This window comes from Semicossyphus pulcher, unplaced genomic scaffold, assembly GCF_022749685.1.
Source record: "Semicossyphus pulcher isolate SPU_LCO1_2020_fin unplaced genomic scaffold, fSemPul1.0.p SCAF_19, whole genome shotgun sequence".
Lineage (NCBI taxonomy): Eukaryota > Metazoa > Chordata > Actinopteri > Labriformes > Labridae > Semicossyphus > Semicossyphus pulcher.
Window position 1 is genome coordinate 16002686 of NW_027211692.1, and position 18706 is coordinate 16021391.

General features: G+C 38.8%; 1 protein-coding gene across 1 annotated transcript; it reads left to right on the top strand.

Moving 5' to 3' along the window:
* The first annotated feature begins 669 nt into the window (after window positions 1-669).
* On the top strand, window positions 670-5315 carry LOC138596995 (solute carrier family 13 member 2-like). Its single transcript, XM_069668494.1, has 11 exons — window positions 670-783; window positions 906-1042; window positions 1154-1407; window positions 1761-1932; window positions 2064-2186; window positions 2275-2484; window positions 2690-2784; window positions 4172-4287; window positions 4380-4541; window positions 4711-4848; window positions 5181-5315. The coding sequence occupies exons 1-11, from the start codon at window positions 685-687 to the stop codon at window positions 5313-5315; spliced, it is 1641 nt and encodes a 546-aa protein (XP_069524595.1). The 5' UTR covers window positions 670-684.
* The last annotated feature ends 13391 nt before the right edge of the window (window positions 5316-18706 follow it).

The following is an 18706-nucleotide window of genomic DNA, read 5'->3' on the forward strand; positions in this document are numbered from 1 at the left end:
TAGGATGACTTGAATGAAATGAGAATTTATTTCTTTCCGGTCAAATTATTTACCTTCTGTCTACAAATAATGCAAAAAAAACATTCAAAGAACTAACTTTAATAATCAGAAAGGATCAAAGACTTTCTGTCTGGATGTTTCCGTCGCTTCACATTTTTATTTTAGTTGCTGAAAAGGCCTTCAGTGACCTTTGTACCGTGTAATCTTATGATGAATTAAAACATGGGGTCATTTTCAAGGGCTCAATCAGTCCCACTAAACCGAAGACCAAAATCTCTGCTTGTCACAGTGCATGTTCATTTTAACGGAGATCAGCCTTTTGTAATAGTTCATTCACTGTTTTTGTTCAGCTGTTTTCTTTTCTAAAGCAGAATAAAGGACTGGATATAAAAATAAGCCCTATAATACGTTTTAATACACTGCTGGATTAGTTTTTTATTTATTAGAGCATACCTGAAAACAGAAAGCAAACACAGGAGCTGGTCAGGAAACTAGATTAGGCAGGAGATATGCTGGTATTCATCTGCAAAGTGTCAATCTATTAAGCAAACAAGTAGCCATCACTTATCAAACACACCGCACCATTTACAGTTATGTTTAATGTAATGTTTGTACATGTATGTTAAGCGACACACTCCTTGTCTGTCTTCACAGGAGGCAAAATGCGGCTTTGTAATCATCCTCATGGCGCTGTACTGGTGTACAGAGTGTATCCCTCTGGCTGTGACTGCCCTGCTGCCTGTCATTCTCTACCCCATGCTGGGCATCCTGGAAGCAGGAGAGGTATTTCTAAAGACATAAATTCGCCTATTTCTTGGAATGTGTTTCACAGTTTCTTTTGCCTCTTTGGAAGGATCAATGAATCACTTTTATGCTCCAATATAACATTTTCTGTCTTTATCCAGGTTTGTGTCCAGTACCTGAAAGACTCCAACATGCTCTTTATTGGTGGGCTGCTGGTGGCTATCGCTGTTGAGCAATGGCGCCTGCACAGGAGGATCGCAGTTCTAGTTCTGCTGATTGTGGGGGTGAAGCCGTCTCTGTAAGAAACTGACACATACTGTGCTTTTGGTATAAGAAAATAATTTGTCACTCACATCTCTTTACAAGCTTTCTTCAACCTTCTATGTACGTTTGTTTTGCGCTCCTCCAGCCTGATGATCGGTTTCATGAGCACCACAGCTTTTCTGTCCATGTGGATCAGTAACTCGGCCGCCACAGCCATGATGCTGCCCATTGCCAGCGCCGTGCTGCAACAGCTGTGTGAAACGGAGGCTAACGCTGAAGAGAGGAAGTTCAGCCTGGCTGCTGCAAAGAATGGGCAGGAAAACCAGGCGTTCGAGATGGGCGACATCGAAGAAAGCAAAGAAAATGAGCTTGAGGCAAAGGAGAGCAGCATCAAAATAGGTGTGTGACAGTTTTTTAAGGACCTTTTAAACTTCATGCTTTACTTGTTGTAAAAATGTTGGTTATATCTTTATTATGGTTGCTAGTTTTTACAGATGCAGATAAAGATGGTGACATCAGAGACATGAAAGAGATAAAGGAAAATGGTGTAACAGCAAGTATGTTTTTTTCTTTCAAGTAACAGCCTGGTCTAGAAAAAAAATCAAAGACAATAAAGTAAAGAAATAAAAGTGCCACAGTGGCAGCCAAATATGTATTTGCTGCCCTGGTGTAGACATGTTATAGTCGAATTACAAAAATTCAAAAAGTAAGATGTCTTTTCAATGCTGAAGGTCTGAGCTCTGTCCCTCTAGAGGTTTGTGACACGAGTCCAGATGCCAAGCAGCGCAGACTGAAGATGGAGCAGAAGTATGCGCATCTGAAGAAAGGCATGAGCCTGAGTATTTGTTACGCCGCCAGCATCGGTGGGACGGCCACCCTCACTGGAACTACACCTAATGTTATCCTGAAAGGCCAGATTGATGAGTACGGCTTGCAAACATGCAAATAAACGCACAACTAAATCAGTACAAGAGTCAGTCTGTCACAACAAACCCAGACACACAGTTTGCTGTTTGGGTTCTACCTTGTTTTGATCTCAGTGGTCTCGTCTACAGACTCTTCCCACAAAACGGAGGCATAATCAACTTTGCAAGCTGGTTTGGCTTCGCCTTCCCCAACATGGTGCTAACCTTGGCCTTGTCTTGGTTGTGGCTGCAGTTCATGTTTTTGGGCTTCAAGTAAGTTGTATCGATTTGCAGTCATCCTCTGTTCTCTGATATATTATTTTATGACTGAAAAGAGTATCTTCACATTGTGTTATTTCAGCTTGAAAAAGTCCTTTGGATGCGGCACAAATAAAGAGAGTGACAGAGAGGCGTATCAGGTGATCAGAAATGAGTACAAGAAGTTGGGCAAGATGAGCTTTGCTGAGGCCTGCGTACTGGTTATCTTCATACTGCTGGTTCTTATGTGGTTTACCAGGGAGCCTGGGTTCATACCCGGCTGGGCCACTGTGCTATTCAACAAAGAAAAAACGTGAGTATAAAAAAATGTTAGTAATTCAGCTTTTCATGACTCCTCTGTGAAAAAGTAATTGGCTAAAATTGAAAACCAACTCAGTAATCCTCCATCAAGTTTTGGTTTTATTCGTGAGGTTTTTCCTTTCATCACTGCACTGAAATCAAGACAGCGTTTTTTTTTATGTCAATGCATGAAATGCAAATATTTTATTCCTAATCAGGTACGTCACAGACGGCACCGTGGCCATATTTATGTCATCACTCTTCTTCTGCATCCCATCCAATTTGCCCAGATGCTGCGGGAAGTCAGAGGATGGTAGGTCCGCTGGCATGTTTCTAATAATATTTTCTGGGCAGCAGGTGCATTGGTATACATACCCATTTAAAAAAAAGGGTCATTGATAAAGTGTGTTGAGTGTTGTTTTTTTTAAGTGCTAATCTTGAAGATCTCAGTTTTTTTCTCTTTGGTGGCACCTGTGGCGATAAACGGCAATTTCAGTTTGAAAAGTTTGCCTTCATCTGTTCGTCAAATTTGTTTCTTTGGATTTTCACTTATTTTTGAAGTTTTGAAGTCATCGATCTTTGTTTGTTCAGCCATAGTAGATTACTGTTTACTCGCAACACTTGCAGAGCCCGGAAAAGGAGCCACTTAGCTCCGCCTACCCTCTCTGGCAGACCAACCACTGCTGGGTGATGGAAAACGCGTCACTAACTGGGCGCTGCTTGCGAAAGTTGCACCAAACACCCAGTCTGTAATACTGCAAATGCAAAAGCTTTCATCAGAGGGCCATAGGCTCAATCACCATTGTGTTACCTCATTTGGCGATAGATAGTGACTTAACAGACATTTATTTAAATGAAAATCTTCGACATTATACCTTTTCAGATTAAAAAAAACAACATGCCATATCCTTTTGAGTAGGCTTGATTACTTGGATCAAATTGGGTCGGAAAAAAACCCATAAATCAACATGTTTAAAACTACTACGACTGTATATGTTAAGGCAAAAAGGCAGAAACTGCATGTCTGAATAGCCCAACTGAAAGTGTATTTTCACTTGTTGCATCAAGTCTGTCAAATGAAGGTGCAGTTTTATAACCCTGCTAACCAAGTGTCCTTTATAAGCCCTTTATAACCACCAAAGATACAGCCAATAACTTTTACTGCCTGTGACAACTCATCTCGCTGAATCAGGGCTTCCTAATAAAAGTATCGCACCTCTTCCTGAGTTGTAGCCTGATAGCACCAAGGTCAAGCCTGTACAACAGATAATGCTGTGCTGTCTCTTAGACAAATCACTTTTGTATCAATGCATATTTTTTGCTCTCCCTCTGTAACTTAAGTGAAGCGTGTCCTTCTCCTGCCTGTAAGCAACTAAGTCTTACGACTCCTCAAAAAGTGGAAAAGCAGTTTGTTTTGAACACAGAGGAGTGACACAATGATTAACACTCACGATGTGTAAAACGTTCGATGCAGACTTTGAGGTGCCAAAGTCTATTTCTCACGTTGGACACACAATCACACTTAAATTGGGCATTTGATGCCTTGGCAGTTTACTTCCTTTTATCTTTACAGAGTGCATTATGATCACAACAGTATATCTGTAGACAATAAAAGCGTATTCTAAAGTAGAAAGATCTTTTAACCAATAGCTGAAAATAAACTGTCAGCTGTAAGGGTTTATTTTTCTTTGTTCTAACAGGGACCCCTGCTGAAGCCCCCTCACCCCTGCTTAAGTGGGACATCGTCCAGGAAAAAATGCCTTGGAACATCATTTTGCTCCTGGGAGGAGGTTTTGCACTGGCCCACGGAAGCGAGGTATTACAGTTGATCATGAAGACCACATTTTATCTGAAGACAAACATCCCTATTAAAGATTTGATGCTGATTTGTTTTCCTCACCCATGAAGAAATCTGGACTTTCTGTGTGGCTGGGAGAAAGTCTCACACCGCTGCAGAGCATCCCTCCTTTTGCCATCTGCATCCTGCTGTGTTTGGTGGTGGCCATGTTCACCGAATGTTCCAGCAACGTGGCCACCACAACTCTCTTTCTGCCGGTACTGGCGTCAATGGTGAGACAGGATTCAATTTAATCACCAAATCTTTAAATACATTGTTGGATTTCTTATTTGTTAAAGTCAAAGAGAGATGCTTGCTGTAGTTATTGGTTGGTTTAGCAGCACTTGAGTTATGACTTATGACAAATCTAACCTTGTGCTTGATTTTTTTTTTCTTGTCCAGGCCATCGCCATCAAGATACACCCGCTGTATGTCATGATTCCCTGCACCATTGCAGCCTCACTGGCTTTCATGCTGCCTGTAGCCACTCCACCCAACGCCATCGCCTTCTCCTTCGCCAACCTTAAAGTCATGGACATGGTAAGACCTTTTAGACCTTTTAGAAAAGAACCTATAAGTGAGTGTGTTGAAATGCACTTTGGATAAAGACTCATATCCAGTTTTTAGATAAGCAGATTATCCTAATCCTTATATCTGAACATTGTTTTCTCTTTTCACAAACATAATAACAGTCAAATATCTACCTGAGCTCAGGAAGACTTAGCATGCAAATGCAATGTATACATGCTTCTTGAAAAATTGCTATTTATATTATTAGATTGGTTTAAAACCCACTATGATAGGATGCTGACAAAACACTGTATTGCCTTAGACTAGGGCCCATTATGATCTTGTTTTTCTGGTTGTTCCAGGCCAAAGCTGGATTGGTTTTGAACATTGTTGGAGTCCTAATCATCAACCTCGCAATTAACACGTGGGGGGTGACCATGTTCCAGCTAAATACCTTTCCGACTTGGGCCGATGTCAATGTCACCCAAACTCCTTGAATATGAACTCAGGAAAGTGGACACGGGGAGAGGCTGCTGGAGACGAACAATATCTACCTATTTATTAGGAATTTACCACGGGAGGACTGAACTGGCAGGTTGCTCAGTGCTTTGTTTTTTTTTAAAGCTCACCCTGAATACTCCAGCGTTACAGCCTGATGTGTCACGAATACCACTTTGTGATATTCTTCAGAAACAACTTGACATGCGGGCAGGAAACATCCGAGCACCCTTTGATGATGTTTTTAAAGAGCTGAGCTCACTTCATTTAGAAGTCAACCAAGCAGAGCAACATTTAGTGTTAAAATTATTATTTGATTCATAAAAATATGTATATATATATATTAACGTTTATGCAAGCAGTCCACAAGGAGGTTGTGGCAAGACTTTAATAATGTGGGTTTCCATTGCAACTGTAATAATCAGTGTTACACTATCTCTATTAAAGTAATAATCTCGAAGACTTTCATGTAAATAAATGTCTGTTAAGTCACTATCTATCGCCGAATGAGGTAACACAACGGTGATTGAGCCCATGGCCCACTGATGAAAGCCTTTGCATTTGCAGTATATAGTATTATTATGGACTTGGTGTCTGGTTCAACTTTCGTGGAAAAAATCACAAGCAGCTGACGCGTTAATGACACGTTTTCCATCACCCAGCAGTGGTTCGTCTGCCAGAGAGGGTTGGGCGGAGCTAACGCACCAAACACACTTATATGTAAAGCGGCTGTTTTTCCGGTCTCTGCGAGTGTTGCAGTGCACTGTAACCATGGGAGCCAACCGTGGACGTCACACATGCGACACTGTCTGCATATCTAGGAAGGGTGCTCCCGCAATTACTGTTTATCAGCATAGGTGCCACCAAAGAGAATGAAACTGGGATATTCGAGATTACAACTTTAATAATTAACATAAATAACAGATAAATTTGGTTTAACATTTGCACACTATTAAGTCATTATATACAATACTATCACTGGTTCTTGGAGCGTCCTTGTTATTGAACATAATGGATGGTTACTTGTGTAACAGTTGTCCTCAGAGTGGACTGGAGAGAGCGGTCTTTACACTATAGAGAACGATAATCATCCTTACTCTCAGTAACTCTCCTGTTACTCATTTTGTGTTGTATGTCAACAGAAAAATATTCATCTTCCAAGAAAATAAATCTTTGTTATAAAGATCCTGCAGGTTAACTGTGATTCTTGACTGAAACTGTAAAATTTAATGATGGACTCAAATCTCATTGCCATCCATAGGATTAGGATCACTGGGTCCCCAATTGATTTAAAGTGATCCAAGTGGACAGAAGGCAAATCCCTTCAAGGGTCAATGAGGGAGAAAGGCAAAATGATTGAAGGTAAGGGAAATCAATTATAGGAAACTGATTGAAAACATTTCATTGAACTCCTTGGCAGGGTTTCGTACAAATTTGCTACATGTGAAGGCTCTGAGCAGAACAGGATTTTAAAATGGTGAAACTACAGTACAGGTCAAACGAGTAAGCAGTTACAAACCACAAAACATTTTGTTTAACCTCATGAGCATTCCTCTGGTAAAGACTGGTAGACGACATCTTTCAAAGGAAAAGCTGCCTCTCGTTGTATCGCTTCTCACTGTGATGAAAGTTGAAAAAAGCTGCAATGGGTGTCAATTTTAAGAGGTAAGACAACCTCCTTACGTAATAATACCTCTGGTTTTTCTTGTATTTTTTGATACAAATCATTACGCAAGCCATTCCTGTTTGTGCTTTGTGGTCTTTAAACAGATAAATCAAACATGTTGGTAGTTTAATTCTGCACTTAATTTCTGGTTGACAGCTAATGTGCATTTGTGAATTATATGGAATTGGCCTTTAGTCCAACTCTCACAGACATTTATGGGAGGACAGTTACTCCACATTAAAGCTAAAATTGTCTATCAGGTTTACTGGGTTGAGTTAAAGATTGTGTAAATCTTGACTACATGATTTCTTTTTAACTAAATCAGTGATGAAAAGATAATTGTGAATACAACATACTGAAAACAGTCATTGGCGGTGACAGCTGCACATTTTTATCATGAAATGTTCCTGGGACTAGTAATTGCTGATTTTATATAACCTTACCCTGAGCCAAAAAGTGATGTCAGTAATAAATCTCACTGCCTCAGGGACCTCAAATGTTTCCCTCTGCATTTTCAAAAGATGATCATAAATTAGTTTCTGCTGAAATAAAATATGGAATAAGATTCACATTAACTTTATCTTACACCCATCTTATGATTTATGGATGTGTTTTATTAGAGAAAAATCAACTACAATGGACTTTGCAATGGCAAACATGTTGCTTCATACTTTAAATTGTTGGGACAGTGTTGGTGTCAATTGATCTCTGACCATAGTTGTGTTTGTGAGCTGGTGTTTGAATAAGAGCATGTGAAATTGATCTAGTTACGTGTTCCCGTCTTGTGTCATGTCTTAGAAGTAGGGCAGTAAGTGTCATTATGGATATGCAAGTAAGATTTTAGAGCGTAATTACTGGTCATTCTCATAGTCAAGGCTTTAGAGTGTGAAAGTGCAGGGAAGTGGTGAGTTCAGGTGATATGGATTTTACTAGCTCTATTGTATAGTCTTGCTTGTTTGTAGTGAATAAGGAATGATGGCATGTCAATAGTGTTCAAGACAGTATCAGTGAGATACGGTGTTGTGATTGAGCTTCTTTGCTAAATTATGATCTGTTTTCCATAATTGAGATGTAACATTAATACGGCAGGATATTTATAGCCTTCTGTGATTGACAGTATTAGATTTGTAAATTGAATGTGGTGGGACATAGATTTCTTAGGGGAATGGAAATACACCTTATGTGTTTTGATGTTGAATGTTGGATGGTTAGATTTCAAGCAGTCATGTAGATAGTAAAGATAATACTAACTTTAAAGTTCGAGGTTCGAATCAGGGTTTGAATTAGAAAGAAAGTATACATTGCCATCAGCTTACAGAAGACAATAAAGTTAGTACAAACATTGCCAAGGTCATTGATGGACAGAAAAAAGTGAGGACCCAAACCGCTGCCTTGTGGAACACCCATATTGCATGAATAGGGGAAGATGTTATATTGGTGATTTTAACCACTTGGGACCTGTAAGATAATTGAAAAAGGGATCTTTATCATGGGAGAGGAAAGTTGAAATGAACTTGCGCTAGGTGGACAATAGGGCCCCATGTCTATTAATGAGTTTGTGATCTATGGAGGTTTTATATTGGTAAAACTTTCTATGAAGTCTATGAGCTGGACGCCTGTTTAGCTAGGCCGTCAAGTCAGTGGCCTATGTAAAGAAGCTTTAGTCCGTGATGCAGTGGCTCTGGGTTCGACTCCTACCCTTGGCCCTTTGCTGCATGTCTTCACCATAGACTGTATAAATAATGGGCGTAGTCTCAGTGACATCACCCATAGGTTTCTGAAGAAGCATTTTGAAGCCCAAATTGTGACAGTGCTGGCGGTCGCAATATTGGAAATGCCAGAGCCAGCTAATCCAGAGGCAGGCAAAGAGGCGTAGCGCGAACAAGCTTCGCCGCTACGGCTAAGAAGCTAGGCTATATGCTTCTCAGTTGAGCTAGCAGTTATTAGCCATAGAGTGTAGAAATAATGAATGACCTAGTTTAACTTCATGTTAACCACAGAGGAGATTCTGTTTGTGACGGTAACTGACTGCAGGTGTTTATTTATTAGATTAGAGAAGTAGCAGACAAAGTTTGACAAGGTTTGATAAACACTGAACAGGCTAACAAGCCAGCTTGCGAGCACCTGCTATTTAGTGCTAAAAATATATCAATACAATGACACTAGCATTTAACTCACCGAAAAGCTGGAGCTCAGACTTCATGTACGGCCAGAAAGTTTCATAAATCCCACAGAGGGACTATTTTATTTTTTTTAGATGATAAAATCCTCAAAAGGCTCCAACAACACAAACAGGTGAAGTTAAGCTCAGTGACTGTGTGTCTGTGTTGACGTCTAGCAGACAGCCAGCAGGATCCACTTGTCACTTAAGTCAGCCAGCCGCAATAATTTAAGGCTTAATATAATTAAACAGGTGTGTTATAAAGAAATTCACCCCCCGTACAGTTATCTTGAACAATAAAATTAGCTATTTATAACAAAACCGTTTTTTGTACCAGGCTGTAAACATGTTTATTTCTGCTGTAAAAATTGGCATTTTCCCACCTGCTGTAAAGTTATTTCTTGTATTCTGGAGCCAGCCTCAAGTGGCCACTCGAGGAACTGCAGTTTTTTGCACTTCCGCATTAGCTTCATTTTTCAACACCGGAGGTTGCCGCTTGGTCTTCACCCATTCTCTCTTCCCCCGTTTCCAACACTATCCACTGTCCTATCACCTAATAAAAGCATAAAAATAATCTTGTTATCACATTTTCAGTCACCATAGAGAGTGTATTTGTGACATTATTTTGGCGCATATGGATGATTATGCTAAATGTAATTTACTACGGAAGATCCAAATAGATAAGTTCAGACAAGTAGGTCTAAATTGTATGCAGATTTACATATAGCCGAATAAAAAGCACATGTACAGATATGCCTGAGACATCAGCATGATTAAACTCCGATGACAGTTACCTGTCAACCTGCCATTATTTATTTCTTAATGATATCATTCTTCAATTACACTGGAAAAAGGCCTAACTGTTGTGGACAGGTTGATATCAATAAAAGTTCAGGGCTGAGTTCAGGATTAGACATGTTGTATAACAATACTGATGGGTGATATGTGTCACCTATCATCAAGGATCAATACCTTTCTCTCAAACATGACATTAGACCTGAGAACAACTGAGCACTGGGGCAATTCCTCCCCACAAGACAATGAGACTCTCACTGAAGAGTCCCTGGAATGTGTTTCCACATTACACCCTCCTCAAGAACTCCATCTTTGGCAGAAAGAGCCTTCAGCTAGATTCTTCTGCAGAGGCCTTGCACTGTAACACAAGAGTTTATTCAATCTGTAATGAATCCTCCGTCTCTGCCTCGCCCTCTCACTGAGGACAGGGTTTGTGCAAACTATAGCTACGAGCTAAAGGTATTACTGCTTTCCTGGTTCATTGGGAGGATAGGATAGGAATCTACCTGTATTGACATACCTACTACTCCCTCTCCCTCTCTCACTTGCTCGTGTATATCTCTACCTCTCTTACACTTTAAGCCTCTTAAGAGTTTCAGCTACGAGCTCAAATTAAAATTTGCCAAAATACAAGAGCTGTTTGGAGCTGTTTGGATTAGTTTGACTTCACATCCTGCAGACAACTGCAGCCTGATTTATGGGTATGTTGATTAGCTTTGACATGAACTCTTATTTACTGCATCAGAAGGTGAAATTTCCAGATTGACTGCTTTTGTTTACAACAGTAGCCATTGCTTTTTTCCTCATGCATGCTGTGAATGCACAAATGATTCTGCCTGTGTTTACTTGTGCATACGTTGTTAAGTGGAACTAGATAACATTTAAGACAGCCTTTGCCATGGGCGAGCTCAGAAAGCAGGGCATGACGCCCGCTCGCTGCCACTGGCTGTGATCTGTACTGTATCTGATGTCCCATTCACACAAGTAACCATTCAGTCAGGCAAAGAAAGACTGATAGAGGGAGAAAGACTGCGCTGCCAGCTGCCAATGACTGAACCAGTAGATCTTTTGGAACCTGTTGCAGCAGGTTTTTCTTTCTGTATATCTTATTTCTGGACTACCTTGGACGAGTGCCAAACACATGCACACACACACACACACACACCCACACACACACACACACTCACCTCACTTAGAATGTGGATGATATTTTGAGCTGCCAAAATCAGAAACCAGCCCATCAACCATTTCCATACATATTTAGACAGCCAATCTAATAGAAGTGCCACACTGTCAGGGTGAAGGAGGCACGAGGTGCACGGATCCACGAGGGAGAGGGACACAGATGTTGACAGAGGTTACAGGTGTGAGTGTGTGAGGCTACAAATCCACGAAGAGCAAAAGGACCGGCTAATGATTACAAAGGCTAGGTGAGTAAGTTTAACTGTTTAACAAAGAAATCAAACTGTTTTTGTCTGACATGCACTTCACTGAAACTTGTTTTGTTTATATATTAACATAGTGATAGAGCGATACTGCCCTGATACTGTTGTTACTACTGCGAATGAATGTAGGTAAACTTCTGTGAACTTGGAGCGGCTGCCTTCTCGTGTAAACACTGCTGGCTAAATAATTGGCAATAACTTGTTCTTGTCTACTAATTACAACAGCAAACATGAATTAATTAGCCACATTTCATAAACATGTGTTTAATGCTGAGTTTGTGTTGAGAAACACAGAGAGAATGATAAGATAAGATAAGATTGTCCTTTATTGGTCCCACAAAGGGAAATTTACAGCTTTACAGCAGCAAAGTGGATAGTGTGACATTACAATAAAGGGCACATAAAAATAAGTAACTAAACAAGTGTATCCTAAAAAATATGTACAGAGCTAATAAGATAATGCGCAACAGACCAAATGACAAACTAAGTCAGCAACCGTACAGCATGAATGAATGAACAAATGGACCACCTGATGTAATAATATAAGAGAAGTATTGCACATGTTGACAAGTGAGATAGTGCTATTGCACATTAATAGATAAAAATAAGTATTGCACATGTAGATTATGGAGAGTTGCAGCACTCTTAACAGGAGTGTTATTACGTCCGTGTTGGTGTGAGTGTTTACTGTTGATTATAGAGCCTGACCACGGCAGGAAGAAAAGACCTGCGGTATCTCTCCATGAGACACCGCAGGTGAAGGAGCCTGTCACTGAGCAAGCTCCCCAGTGGTGTTATGGTCTCCTGCAAGGGGTGGGACATGTTGTCCATCAGAGGCGACAGAGCTGATGTCTTATTAACTTACTTATAGATGAGCTGAACTATCCGTCGCTTCTTTATAGAAAATTGTGGTTAATAAGACGTCTACAAATCCGTCCCCAGCCTCTCCTGCTGCTCCGGACTGTTGGGATAGTAACCCTTGACAGAAAGTTAACTACAGATAAGACGTGAACTGTATTGTATCACCCTTGGCGACCAGGCTGTTCAGCTCTACAATTTGTGTAATGCAAAACTTTAAAAATAAGTAATAAAAAAAATAGTTAAGAAGTTAACTGAACCTTTAAAAATCAACCATTTTAATAGCTTTTGTTATTTAGATTTTATTAACAGTATTCTCTTATTCTCTGTATCAATCAAAAAGTTCTCTTTTAAGGTTTGTTTTTCCCAAGAAGTTAGTAAGTACTGTCATCTATACAATATTATACTATATAAGAGGAATTTTGACAAACAAACTGTGAAAGATTTCTGCTTAATCTGACTAACTTGGACTACTGAACACATGGCGTACTTACGGCTTTGATTCAATGCTGTATAAATCAGTATAAAGCGGCCATCATGCAGAAAGGTACTATATACACAAATACAATATGTTATATTTTTATATATATATATACATATATATATATATATATTGCTGTATGTATTGTCTGTTATGTTTTATATAAAAAAATTTTTTAGTGCTATGGACCTCACGCTGTGTCCTTAATAAAGTCTTATTATTATTATTATGTATATATACATATATATATACATATACATAAAATATGTATGATAAAAAGATCCAGAAAAAAGATCCAGAAAACATGTGATCCTGCTCTTTCATTTGTTAAATGAAATTCTGCTTTGCCCCGTAACTACTGACCAGTTCAGAGGTACTCTTTTAAAGCAGTTAATTACTTTTTTTTTTTTAATTGTCGTTACTTCATATTTTTACAGAGTTTTAGGATAAACGTCAAATCAAAGTAATGTATAAAGTAATACAATAAAATAATGTTATTCAATGCATTATCTGTAGTCTACATCAAAAGTAAAATATGATATTAAGGAGGACTTAGGGGACCACAGCAAAAATATTTCCAAAATAAGAAATTATTACTGTTATTATTATTATTATTATTATTATTATTTTACAATTTTTCAGTTAGTGACAGTTATGCAATATTGTCCCATTAAAAGAGCATGCACATATAAAACTATATGTACATGGTGTAATTTTTTCAAACAAAGTGATAAATAATGCTGGACGTGCTTTTCGTTGTACTTAGTTTTTAAATCTGACACGCACCCAGGCTGAAGATCTCTGTAAAAAAGCCCCGATACACACAGTACAATCTGCAGCAGGAGAATAACACATATGCCGCGCTCCAGAGACTCCAGACCCCCCTCGATACTTTATGTAGAAACCACCGCCACTTTGGTCACAAAAGTGATTCACCTTCAACCCTTACCCTGCAGACCAAACCCCTGGCTTTTCTTAAATCCTCACAACCATAAAGATAAGGTCGGAGATGGAAATAAAACATTGCTACACTTTCTTGTCTACAACTTGTTGGCTCTCACTTCTGACTTTTATTTGTTGGCGTTCTTCCACGCCCTGCCGGTAATAGTGGCTGGTGTGTTACATGGAAAGCACACCAAACTGTTTGCAAATTAGGGTGCCAAAAGTCTGCCAAAGGGGAGGGGCACGATGCTGGGGCACGTGACATTTGAAGGGTAGCATGCGGTTATGTAAGACTTTTACACACTGAAGCATTCGGATAGAAAATGGAGCGACTGGTCATCACTTGCATGAAAACATAATTATCTTGTTCATATTGCACAGGAAATATTTATTTACTCAAACAACAGAATGTGCAAAACAGAGAAATTCGGGCGTGACAGTTGCTCTGACACAGAGAAAAGCATGAAGAAATATCAGAAATGCAGTATAAATAGAAGTAAGAAGTATGTACAGTATATATACAATAATAAGAATAAATATAAAATATAAGTTGCTTAACTTAAGTTACTATGCATCAAATGTAAAGGTCACGTGTAGTGAGTCGAGTAGACTCAAGTAACTATACTTTAAGCTCTATTAGGTGTAATAAGAAAACTCAAAGTAATTACCAAATTACCCTACACACCAACATAAGAAAAGTACAGAAAATAAATTAATATAATAAATCGATAAATAAATATGTTCACAGACTTTGCAGCCTTTAGTGTAGTGAGTCTTAATCAGTCGACAAAAGTCTGCTGATTGTGAAAACTATTTCTTAACCCAATATGAATCAGCATCACTGTTGTGCCTGCAGCATGTTGACTTTCATCTAATGTTTCACTGTAATTCAACTGCTGGTTGTAAAAAACCCAATCAAACAGAAAATACGCAGACAAAGGACTTGTCACATCGCTGATGGAAGGACAGGAAATATTACTGGTGAAGCGGCAGTTTGAGGGAAAGTTTAAAACAAGAGTCAGGCGCCCACACGAATGTGGGAACAGGTTTTGCTTCTCTGCTGTCCTTCATTCTTGCAAATTAATAGGAGGCTACAGCAGTCTGAGTTTGGCTAATTAAGTAGGTATTTTACAAAGTTTGTCACCTTTGAGTCATTTTAGTACAAAATTCCCGGTTTGTGTTGCCGCCCTGACATGGAAACTCACACACAGCCGAATAGCATCAGGCCATACAAATTATGGGTCAGCTGTCTTAACTGAGCATTATGTTTTTGGTTATGATAAAGTTTTGAACACATTTTTCTACGAACAAACGCTGTGGATTTTGCTCCCCAGATCTTCCATTGAAAGAACAAAGAGATATCTCTAAATCATCAGTATAAACAGAAGGAATGGTTACATCAAGCAAAACCTATTTCAATGTTCGTATAGGCGCCTGACTAAAGTTTTCAGACAGGGTTAAAAAAAATGTGAACCCACCCTTTAAGATCAAGGTGAGGGAGTGGCAAGCGCAATGTTGGGGGAGTTTCTTGAGTCATATGAGTGATCTTCAAACCTTTGATATGCCTTTTGTGTCACTGAAACTATTATATAGTAGTCTCTATGATGCACAAAAATAATTGTGTTCAACCCACATTATAGTGAAACACACTGCTAATAGATAATATTAATATATTAATGTATATACATAATCAGTTCAAAACAAATTGCACAGAAGTAAAAAAGTAGATGTTTTTTATTTGTTATGTGAGTTAAAGGATGCATTAACCAAAGATCCCACAGACATAAAAAGGTCATGATGAAACTGAATTACCCTACCAATTAATTTTTAACGTTTAAACAGGTATGTACGAACAATTTGTTCTTATAAATTTGGCAACTCAACTTATCTCAACCTTATCTTTAAAACACCCTTTATAAAAACACACAGCCCTAAGTGCTTCATAAAACCAATTTGGAACAATGTTGGCACTATTAAATGAAATACAACATTAACAAAAAGGTTAGAAATCGTTAAATGTAAAATCAATACCAAGTAAAAAAAAAAAAAAAAAAATTATAGCTGGGCATGATAAAACTGTCCATGATAAAACTCCAAGCAATTATAAGCAAGTATAAATACACTTTATTTACTTACTTACTGACTTGGAAGACGATAAATTACTAGAACATTTTGGCTGAAGATACGGAGAGAAATACACGAAAGATTTGAATGTCAGTAACTTTTCATGGTAGCCAAGGAATGTAAAGTGGGCACGTCTTGCTACCTGTCATCTCACCAACAAGTGCATCATTGTTTATACTGCGCATGTAGCAACAGCGCTATTCGATTTAACAGTCTCTACAGTATCCATGGCTACAAATACAAACTAATGACATATATGAAGATCATTTGAACCTTTGATGTTATAATCCTTTAATCCTCTCTATTGACCCTCACAGTATTTCCTTAAAAAATAAATACTCTCAGAAACTTTTCTAAATATCAGGATGAAAATATGGAACAGTTTTTGACATTGTGACTGCATTTGCTGTATTTAGGTAGCTAGTAAAAGCATGAATTTACAGAGGCACATTTAAGAAGAAGAAAAACCCCCAGGATTTTTCAGTAAAATCAAATGCTTAGCCCTTTCACTTTTATTTAGCCATATTTGTGCAGCGGCCATTTTCCTCTGACATCACATTCAGGGTGAGAAACAATGTTGTCCCGTTGTGTTGCAATCATTTAAAAGTATCTAACAAATAATTACCAATTTTATTATCAACTGAAAAGACAATGGAGAGTCATAATCTGGTGGGACATTGTGCCATATATCAAGATAATTCAACATATTTGATAGCTTACTAGCTACCTTTAGACACAGCTTATGTTAGCATAAAACTACTTCTTAGCTTACTTAACTGTTAGTTAGCAATTCCTAGCTAACATTACTTATCTAGGAATGTACGCCTATCATATTGTATAACACTATCAAACAGTAACGTTAGCATTTAGCCACTTCCTAGCTAAAGTAAATAAAAGCTATGAAGTGGCTCAACGCTAACGTTAGCTGTCTAGCAGTAGCTAATAGGTCATCAAATATGTTATTTTAAATTAAGATATGGCCCAGAGTCCCTCCAGTTTTTTACTGTCTGTCGTCTTTTCAGGTTTGCAGATTTGCTTTTAATGCTTACAACCTGAAATACAGCAAAATGACAATATAATGTCAGAGAAAAATGGACGCAGTGTGAATATGATCAATACAGAGGTAAACAAATTAGGGCTACAAGTAAAACCATTGCATCCAGTGGCCATCTAATAGAGTAACACAGCCAGAAAGATTTGTTCACTGCACTACTGCACATGCACACAACTGCTTAAGGTTTCACTTTTCTTACTGTAAGTGCATCCGTTCTGGCTTGTGGCGAAGTGTCTGTCAAGCAGAGGAGAGGATTTGTTGCCACAGTAGGGAATCTCTCAACTTTCACCTTGACACTTTAGCCTCCTTTCATCTGAACAGAAAGAGCTACGATTGCTACTTCTCTCTCAAACACTCACACACCCACGCACACACACGACCGGAGAAGTCAATCCCACTTTCTCTGCTTCAGCGTTATTTGGCTTTACGTGACCTAACAGCCATGGTTTGTTGGCACTTTTAATGAGCTTGGTTTATGTCGTGGGGTTGAGGTTACTTTTACGGGAACCTGGGCCACGTGTCTGTCACCTCCGATCGGATCAGATAACACTTCTTAACACTCAGCCGGATAAACCCCTGCCCCATTTACATCCAATGATGTCAAACTTTGCTGTTTTTATTTAAACTGACACTCGCATTGAACTCAACTGTTCCCACGCCTGCACATGTGCTGTCGGAGGACACAGTATAGTGTATCTTACAGATTTACAGAGCAATAACAACTCAGCAGACATGATCCCAGGGGATCAGTGACAAAAAGCGATTTGTCAAAAGAACACACCATTTATACTTCCTGTCAGGTGCCGACAGCCACATAAATCAAAGGCAGAATAAAAAAACACTTTGAAGATTTGCCACTTAGGTTTTACTCTCTTTATTAAGAAGTGATATAATGTTATTTGCCTTCTTGTGTATGTGGTAAATATGGTGCTGGAACCTGCAGCAAGCTAGCTGGAAAAAGATAGCAAGGCTCTGTTCAAAGGAAACAAAACCAAAACTCCCTCCACCAGCACCTCTAAAGCTCACTTATTAACACTAATTAAGACAAAGGACAGTCAACATGTGTTCAATACATTTAAACACAGCCAGGCGAGTTGTTTACCCCCTTTCTTATCTCAATGTTAAGCTAAGCTAAGCAGTTGCAGAGTTGTTTATCTTCTCATCTTGCCAGAATTCTACTGACCAAGACTCATATCTCAATTTAAGCCTTTTTTATTTCTTCACAGGAGCATATGCTGATGCAGAAAATCAAACTCTTCATTTTACCTCAGCAGGAGCAAGTCTCAAACATTAACCCCTCAGGCCAGCCAACACACCTGTGAGCCCTGTGGGACCTCATGCCAAAAGATGGCAGAATCACAGGTACTGATGAGCCTCAGGCCTTTTTGTCTTATCCTAAAATAACTTTCTGTATAACACTGGAAACATAATAAGCTCTGAGCCTGTTTTGAGTTGCATACAATTGTTGTCTATACTCCATAATGTACAGTATATACATATTTATGTAATGTACAATTTGTTCTTGATTAAAAAATGATTCATGATCAATATATAGCTACCACCAATAGCCAGTTAGCTTATCTTAGCATAAAAACTGGGAACATTGGAAAACAGCTAACCGGAATCTATTTAAAGGCAACAAAACTCGTCTACCAGCACCGCTCTAAGCTAACAAGTTATATCTTGTTTGTTAATCTGTACAAAAATCTAAGCGTGAGATGTTTTTTAAGCCAGGTCTTTGGCCATTTCTTGCTGATTCAGTTACCTTTGGACAAAGCCAGGCAAGCCTAAATGTTGTTTTTTTTATTCACTATTCTTAGCTAAGCTAACCTACTCCTGGCTGTGGCATCTAAATATAAAAGCA